Source organism: Aptenodytes forsteri, unplaced genomic scaffold (assembly GCF_000699145.1).
Source record: "Aptenodytes forsteri isolate BGI_AS27 unplaced genomic scaffold, ASM69914v1 Scaffold237, whole genome shotgun sequence".
NCBI classification, from domain to species: Eukaryota; Metazoa; Chordata; class Aves; order Sphenisciformes; family Spheniscidae; genus Aptenodytes; species Aptenodytes forsteri.
The window spans coordinates 2,001,210-2,010,034 of record NW_008794451.1 but is presented as its reverse complement, the minus strand read 5'-3'; the positions used below and the strand labels follow the sequence as shown (position 1 = coordinate 2,010,034).

Sequence of the window (8,825 nt, the reverse complement as noted above, 5' to 3'; positions counted from 1 at the left end):
ATTATTTTTTTTCTTTTTTTTTTTTTTTTTAAATTATTAAACTGTTCTTATCTCAACCCACGCGTTTTCTCACTTTTACTCTTCCGATTCTCTCCCCCATCCCACCGGGGCAGGAGGAGAGTGAGCAAGCGGCTGTGTGGTGCTCAGTTGCCGGCTGAGGTTAAACTACAACAAAAGCTAAATTGATTAAAATCAAACCAAATCATTTTAAGTACATAGTAAGAAGGTAGCAAGGTGCTTAATAGGTTAGGTGTACTGTTTAGAAAAGGCTTTTGGTTGCAGTTAAGGATAAGCTTATCCGGGTTGTATATGGCACAGATACAAAGACAGCAAAGTTGGCTCAATTAGGAAAAACAATAACGCACTGTACTGCTTCCATTACTGGGTCAGCTCCCAGAGTACTTCAGTTGCTTTCATATAGGGCTAGTCATGCATCCAATTCAGTCTGCAGGATTAACTTGAGTAGCTGCTTATGTCCTTCTGCACTGGATTTTGGTTGTCAGGTGTGCTGATGCAGAGTTTGTGAGGGTTTTCTAACTCTAAGTGCAGCAGTAGTGCATAGAGCAGCATGGGCCTGAGCTTCAACTAAGACATCCTGGAGCCTAAACAGTTCTGCGGGATTTAATGTGGATCTGATCAGGCAGAAGCGCAAGCTATGTTGACTCCATACAGTCATTAAATGTTTGCACTACTTTCCATCTCAGTTGTAGGAAGCAGGGGGGTTCCAGTTGTTTGAGATCCCGGGTAATTAATTTTCTTCTGTCACTTAGCTATTGTTTTGTTTCAGAGCTTATACGTACTACAAAATGGGAAATCTGGACAACAGAATAGCTAATCCAGATCAACTCCTTACACAGGATGTGGAAAAATTCTGTAACAGTGTAGTGGACCTGTACTCGAACCTTAGCAAGGTAAGTCTTTTCAGAGAGAACTTTGAGTAATAGGTGTGGACGTTTAGGATGTGATGTCAGAGCTCAAAACAATTGCTTGCATTTGTATGTGTATTGCTTGGAGTATGGTGCTAAAAAAATTGTTTATGATATTGTTTCACACTCTCTGTGGTTTCCATGACCTCTGCTAAAGCACTGTTGTGGATTGTTACAATTTGTATTAAACTTTCTTTTAAAGAACTTACCACATTCTTTTGCAGATGAGCAGTGATGAGTATGCTTTCTCAGCTAGTTAGGTTTCAGAAGAAAACCAATGGCTAGCTTTTAGTTACATACGAATATTATTTTGGGTAGGGAGGTGTGGTTGAATAAGCATTTCCCTCTGTTTCTGGTGTAAATTTTAGGGGGTTTAGGTAATGAAGTAGAATGCTATTGAAATTTTTAGAGTAATTTTTTTTTCTGATGCTATGTTGTTCATACAAGCAGAAGTATAAAGCAGAATACAAGTTGATTGTTCAAACCTTCTAGCTACAAAACCTGTAGTTCAGCTGCTCTAGCTTTGAGAGTGTGTACGGAACAGAATGCTTGCAAATTGGAATGTTGTTTCTATCAGGTACATAGCCAACTATATGGCATTATTCTGCTCAGTATTTCTCATGATTACTTCAGTTAAGAAGTAATCACGGGGTCTAGTCCAACTTTGCTTAGTAAGTAGAGTGTTATTACAGACCTAAAATAGTGAAGTACTTTTTTATATGGTATGTACTTTATCTGAAGGTCATGATGCTTTTATGTTCAGTTCTTGAGTGAATGCTTTCAGGAAAATGTCATGTGACTGAGATTCCTTTTATTTTAGCATTTAGCTTGTATAATAGGTTAACTAGTGTTGTGCTTTTAATGCAGAGCTATAACTGTTCTTGGGGTGGTTGGTGGTTTCTGGACCATTTTATATTCAAGTTATGTTGGTGTTCTAATGCTTTTTTCTATGCTTCTCTTGCAGCCCTTCTTGGATATAGTTTTGTATATCTTCAAGCTAACAAGTGCAATAGGAGCTCAGGTAAATTGAGTGGTGTTTTTAGCATTATAAGCAAACCTTCCCTTCTTTGGTTATAGCCTTGTACCTATTTGGAGTCTGAGGAAAACTAGGTGTTAATTATAGATTCACACGTTATTTGAAGGGAGGTACTGAAAATATGCTTTTATACTTAATGTTTTGTATGCTTTAATGTTCCCGATCTTGAGGCAAGCAAAATAAAACCCAGAATTTGCAGGCATTCGATCAACTATTTTCTTCTAGCAGTTACTTGGGAATCCCATTTAGTACAGTACCCTTCTGGCTGCTTTTATCTTGCGTGACTTCCGTTTAAGGGAGAGAATAAGTTTTCTGTTTCTTTGCAGCCTCTCTAAAGGGGACCCATTCCTTGCATTGAGCTGTATGACCGTTATATTCTTCTCCCCCCACCCCCCCCAAGGTGAATCATTACAGAAATAATTCTTCAGCTTAGTAAAATGATATGTTAATAAAAATGTTCAGGGTTTGACAAGAAGTAGCTCTGGGACACGTGACGTAGATTTTGTAGAAACAGACTGCAGTAAGGCTTAGGTGAACTTAGATATTTTTCCAGTCTCGGATGTCTTTGCATTGCTGTCTGTAATACTTAGTTATTATAGGCAGCTTGTGCCAAATTCAGTTTATGCCTTGGTTTTATGCCATGCCACACTTCAGTAATACCGAAGCATGCTCTTTGGGATCCCTGGTCCATTGCAGCTTAGGATCCAGAAGAATAAGAGGTCCCCACCAGGACTGCTTGAGAGAAGCAGGAAATGTGTTGGAGATGTATAGATCAAAGAAGGGAATGGGATTGAAATATTGACTGCTATGACAATGTAGCAAATAGAGAGAAAAAGAAGTAGGTAGAAATGAAGGAGAGGAAATGAGAAAGGACCAGGAAATTATTAATGAAATAAGCTAAGACAGTGGAACATGGAGATTGCAGTGGGTGATGATAAAAGCGTGAGTAGAAGGCTGGGATGGGAAGGGCATCTGGGGACAGAGAATTAGTAAAATTAGTAAAACAGTATCTACAGCACAAAAGAAAGGAACATGATGGAAATTGCAAGAGTAATTGAATTGGTAACGTAGACACATGGGAGGTGAGAATCAAGGGATTCATGCTTTCTGGGCATTTTGGATACAGGTGTTGCAATCTGAGACCATCTAGATGGTAAGCTTTTATTCTTTTTTGGTATTCACAGGGTCCAGCTAGCATGATGGCGTACTTGATTATTTCGGGGTTTTTCCTTACACGTTTAAGGAGACCAATTGGCAAGATGACTATTATAGAACAAAAATATGAAGGGGAGTATAGATACGTCAACTCACGGCTTATTACAAACAGGTACAGATTTACTTGGATGGCAGGATACAAGTGACAAAGTAATACTGTAGTGTAAATGGAAGCTGTATGTTAAAATATATGTGGAAAGTCTGATGCTATCAGTTCTGAGCAAGGTGTTTGCATCTTTATGCAGATTATTATTAAATAATTCGTATGTGCGTTATATTCCTAATTCAAAAGACAAACTGTAGCTGGGGTATAATAAGCTTATGTTCTACTGTTGTGAAAAAGTACAAACTCTTATTTCATAAGGTAACTGAAAGAACTATATTCCTGTGTTTTATGGCTGACTTTTTCAAAGACTGTCTTTAACAAAATGAAGTTGCTTTCTTTGTGAGTTGTTTGTTGGTTTTTTTTTTTTTTTTTTTTTTTTTTTTTTTTTTTTTTTTTTTTTTTTTTTTTTTTTTTTTTTTTTTTTTTTTTTTTTTTTTTTTTTTTTTTTTTTTTTTTTTTTTTTTTTTTTTTTTTTTTTTTTTTTTTTTTTTTTTTTTTTTTTTTTTTTTTTTTTTTTTTTTTTTTTTTTTTTTTTTTTTTTTTTTTTTTTTTTTTTTTTTTTTTTTTTTTTTTTTTTTTTTTTTTTTTTTTTTTTTTTTTTTTTTTTTTTTTTTTTTTTTTTTTTTTTTTTTTTTTTTTTTTTTTTTTTTTTTTTTTTTTTTTTTTTTTTTTTTTTTTTTTTTTTTTTTTTTTTTTTTTTTTTTTTTTTTTTTTTTTTTTTTTTTTTTTTTTTTTTTTTTTTTTTTTTTTTTTTTTTTTTTTTTTTTTTTTTTTTTTTTTTTTTTTTTTTTTTTTTTTTTTTTTTTTTTTTTTTTTTTTTTTTTTTTTTTTTTTTTTTTTTTTTTTTTTTTTTTTTTTTTTTTTTTTTTTTTTTTTTTTTTTTTTTTTTTTTTTTTTTTTTTTTTTTTTTTTTTTTTTTTTTTTTTTTTTTTTTTTTTTTTTTTTTTTTTTTTTTTTTTTTTTTTTTTTTTTTTTTTTTTTTTTTTTTTTTTTTTTTTTTTTTTTTTTTTTTTTTTTTTTTTTTTTTTTTTTTTTTTTTTTTTTTTTTTTTTTTTTTTTTTTTTTTTTTTTTTTTTTTTTTTTTTTTTTTTTTTTTTTTTTTTTTTTTTTTTTTTTTTTTTTTTTTTTTTTTTTTTTTTTTTTTTTTTTTTTTTTTTTTTTTTTTTTTTTTTTTTTTTTTTTTTTTTTTTTTTTTTTTTTTTTTTTTTTTTTTTTTTTTTTTTTTTTTTTTTTTTTTTTTTTTTTTTTTTTTTTTTTTTTTTTTTTTTTTTTTTTTTTTTTTTTTTTTTTTTTTTTTTTTTTTTTTTTTTTTTTTTTTTTTTTTTTTTTTTTTTTTTTTTTTTTTTTTGAGTGAAGAAATTGCTTTTTATAATGGAAACTTGAGAGAAAAACAGACTATTCACAAAACCTTCCGTAAACTGGTAAGGCTTCTTTTATCTTTTAAAACATTTTAAGCAAAACTTCAATTAATTTTATCATGGTGATTCTTGACATATATTAATGTAAACTGAATTATAGTGGCTTGGTGTTTATGCTGCTACAGTCATGAGACTTAAAAATAAGGTAGTAGGCTATAAGCAGAACACAAGTTTCTGATAGAATGGTCTTCCTCTTGCCACTTCCCTCCTTTTCACCCACCACAATTACTGTTCTCTCACCGCTTAGTTTCGCGTGTAGGTTGTTTTGATCTAGAGTGCAAGTCTTTGCCAGCAGGGACACTTGTGCAGTGCTTCTCACAGTTAGGTGACGGATGTTGTTGAGGTATTTGTGACTTACTGAAAAATAGCTGTATTTGGAATCAAATTCTGTAAAATAATAAAAGATAGTAAAACAGGTATTGATATAGTTTGACCTTTTTTCTTCTGTAACTTACCAGGTGGAACACTTGCATAATTTCATCCTGTTCCGGTTCTCTATGGGTTTCATTGATACTATCATTGCCAAATGTAAGTGTTTGCCCAGTGCTAATGGACTGCTATAAATAAGTGTTAAACTTTTTACATGAGAAGTCTCTTTTTTCTTGTTGCTTCAATTAATGTGTAGCTTAATATTTACTCTTAAACTGCAGACCTTGCCACTGTGGTTGGTTACCTGGTTGTTAGTCGTCCATTTTTGAACCTGGCTGATCCTCGTCATCAGAATAGTACTCATGCAGAACTTTTGGAGGTAAATAGAACAGAATTAAAACAATTTCCTGAATTTAAGTTTTATTAGTCCACACAAAGAAACTTTCTTCTACTCTAGGATTACTACCAAAGCGGAAGAATGTTACTGAGAATGTCTCAAGCTTTGGGCAGAATAGTGCTAGCAGGCCGTGAAATGACAAGATTGGCTGGGTAAGCTTAATAGTGGTTGTGTAAAATAGCCTTTCTTAAAGTTATGTTGTTGCTGTTACTCATCTGATTTTAAGAAACTGACTGTAGAATTAAAACAAAATGAGCTTATGTACTTTGCTCATTGCAGCACCCTAAAAATCTAGAAATTAAAAGCATTTTATGCTGAAAACATATTTGAAGACGTGCTGATTATGTCCACTAGTAATTTCATATCTGAATAGTAGCAGCATACAGTTTGAATATTTAATTGAAAAGACATTGTCAAATGCTCGTAAATCAATTATGTATTGATTAATTACCAAACTATTTTTTTATTTTTTACATCTTACGAAGAAAAGTTACCACATATTTGGCTATTACAGGAAAAGGTTCTTGTAAATATTGTGAATATTGGACAACCTCAGTGCAACTCTAAAATGTAAACATTCTGTTTCTATGCTGGGTTGAGTAACTTTGTCATTTTGACAGTTTAATAGAGTACTCATTAGAGCTTCTATGGATTTCTAAAAATTCTGGAGATTAATTACTTATAGTTCATTTATTTTTTTTTTAGCTTCACAGCTCGAATTACAGAATTAATGCAGGTTCTGAAGGACTTGAATAGTGGCAAATATCAGCGTACTATGGTGTCACAAGAAAAAGGTAGATGTGACATAATATGAAATATGTGCATCTCTGTGTAGTGCTCCAGTCTCTAATACTTTTTTCTTAATTTAAGATGCAGATAAAAAGCAAGTTTTGCCTTTGATACCTGGATCTGGAGAAATTATCAACACTGATAACCTTATCAAGTATGTTTACAAAATTTCCATAACTTCAGTATTTTTAATGTAGTCTGGCTTTTAAGTCTTTCCTTCTACCACTATTAATAGCGATTTTACTACATATTATTACAACATGCAGTTCCTGTTGTACTATAGTTTATGTACAAATAGTTCCACCTCACTCCCACTCAGCATTTCTATTCTGTAAGTCAATCCTTGTCCTCCCATGTTAGCAGAAGACATAATATGCTGTCTGGACTTAGCCTTTTTGGTAACATTTCCTGCTGTCCTTTGGAATATGACTTCCCAGACCATTTTGTTAACACTTTATCAAATTTCCTCTCAGAAATATGTTGGTTACAGATTTTATTCCATGATGTAATTCAGCTGTAAAAATCAGGGGCAAGTCTGTATTCGGTTTCAAAATACTTGCTTGTATTTCTGTATGCTTGGACAGTTCATTGATGTACTCAAGTAGCAGTCAGTTCCTCAGTTCTTTGCAGTCTGAGGAACATAGTATTGACATAGTAGTACTACTTAAAGGCATAAAGTAAAGCCAGTTAAGAGATTAAATAGCCTCAATCTGGTCAATGTGGGAAGCACACACTGGAGCAGAGGGGAAAGAGGGGAGGGAAGAGGGAAAGGAGAAGGGAGATGATAGAGCATTTTTATTATGGGAGAAAAAAAAAGCAAGGCGGAGGTGAGCAGAGAATTCATTCACTGTGTATCCTAGAACTAATGGGATACAATTCCGCTAGCAGGTTTAAAATGAAGTGCATCCTTAAATATAGGTTTATATGCACAAGATGTTTTGGAGACCAAAGGCTTAGAAGGATTCAGAAAACAAATATATGAAGGAAAAAAAACCAACCCTATAGATGTTTGTTTAACATTAAGGTATCTCTTTTGGTTGAAGAACTTCCTTAGCTGTTAATAGTTGGAAACTGGGACAGTGTACTGAATGAAGTACTGCTGAAGTCTTGCCCTATTCCTTAAATCTCTGAGTAAGCATGTAGTATTAGCTGCTTTTAGGCAACTGGTTTTGGTTTTTTTTGTTTGTTTGTTTGTTCGTTTTTGTTTCGTTTTGTTTTTTAATGTTGCGATACAAATAGGTTTGATCATGTTCCGTTGGTGACACCTAATGGAGATATTTTGATTGAAGACCTTAACTTTGAGGTAAGTTTTTTAATATCATAGAAAACTATATTAATATAAATTTTTTAAAGTGAAGATTGTAATTTCAGAGGTAATCTGATTTATTAAAAAATGTGCAAACAAAAATGGAGAGGTGTTTATATGGTATGCTTAAATTTGAACAAAATCATCATGTTTAAAAAAAAAAAAGGCAGTAAGATATTTTCAAAAAAAATGTTTTTATTGTTACAAGTGTGTTTTCTTCCACCTGCAGTTGGTGCTAAACTAGTTGGGGAAAAAAAGTACTTATTGGTGGAAATTACCCATTGTAATGTCAGAAAGTACTGTGTACAAGCCTATGAGGATACCACCTTGTCTCATTGTTTGTAGAAGCTTTCAACAGTATTTTCTCACTACCCTTTTAAGGTGTTGGCTTTGCACTTCTAGGTTCGATCTGGTGCGAATGTTCTGATTTGTGGGCCAAATGGGTGTGGGAAGAGCTCACTTTTTCGTGTTCTTGGTGAGGTAAGGGAACTCTTCTAAATAAACAGGGGAGAACCCAAAGCACTGTTGTAATTGGACTTTTTTGGTCAAGTTTAAACCTTTTTCTTGTTGCAGTTGTGGCCTTTGTTTGGTGGGCGTTTAACAAAACCTGTAAGAGGAAAGTTGTTCTATGTTCCCCAGGTGAGGCCAAGTACTTTAATTGACAACAGTGTTCTCTTTCTTCCTACTTTGACTATGTTTAGAAATATCTGGCATACTTTTTTGTTTCTAACTGTCTCAGAGACCGTATATGACTCTTGGAACACTCAGAGATCAAGTTATATATCCAGATACTTTGGAAGATCAGAGAAAGAAAGGGATTTCTGACCAGGTAATGATAATTAGTTTATTAACCCTTTGTCTTGCTTAAGATGAGTAATGCTTCAGATTTAAAAATACCGTAATTGCTATTAAAACCACTGGATTTAGTTTGTTTTTAATATTTATCAGGGTTGATAGTACACCAGTATAATAGTATAACCCTTTATAACCTTTTTGAATCATTTCTTTATTAAGTTCACTTAAGCCCTTTTTGTCATTCCTGTTTCAATAAAAGGTGCTGAAGGAGTACTTGGATAATGTCCAGCTGGGTCAAATCTTGGAACGTGAAGGAGGCTGGGATAGTGTTCAGGATTGGATGGATGTACTCAGCGGGGGAGAAAAACAGAGAATGGCAGTATGTCTCAAAAGCATAAATGCTTAACAAATAGTGGACATAAGTTGAAAATGTAATCTGAATTATAAGCGATTTTTTTTTTTTAACGA

General features: G+C 32.2%; 1 protein-coding gene across 1 annotated transcript in view; it reads left to right on the top strand.

Moving 5' to 3' along the window:
- The window catches only part of ABCD3 (ATP binding cassette subfamily D member 3), a 23,556-nt gene that overhangs the window by 6,636 nt on the left and 8,095 nt on the right, over positions 1–8,825 (top strand). Inside the window, exons 6-19 of the mRNA XM_009290457.2 lie at positions 788–911; positions 1,891–1,947; positions 3,147–3,289; positions 4,635–4,704; positions 5,160–5,229; positions 5,352–5,449; positions 5,528–5,619; positions 6,173–6,261; positions 6,338–6,410; positions 7,496–7,559; positions 7,965–8,042; positions 8,136–8,201; positions 8,302–8,391; positions 8,617–8,736. Coding sequence (XP_009288732.1) covers positions 788–911; positions 1,891–1,947; positions 3,147–3,289; positions 4,635–4,704; positions 5,160–5,229; positions 5,352–5,449; positions 5,528–5,619; positions 6,173–6,261; positions 6,338–6,410; positions 7,496–7,559; positions 7,965–8,042; positions 8,136–8,201; positions 8,302–8,391; positions 8,617–8,736 — 1,234 coding nt within the window. The remainder of the gene's footprint in view (positions 1–787; positions 912–1,890; positions 1,948–3,146; positions 3,290–4,634; positions 4,705–5,159; positions 5,230–5,351; positions 5,450–5,527; positions 5,620–6,172; positions 6,262–6,337; positions 6,411–7,495; positions 7,560–7,964; positions 8,043–8,135; positions 8,202–8,301; positions 8,392–8,616; positions 8,737–8,825) is intronic.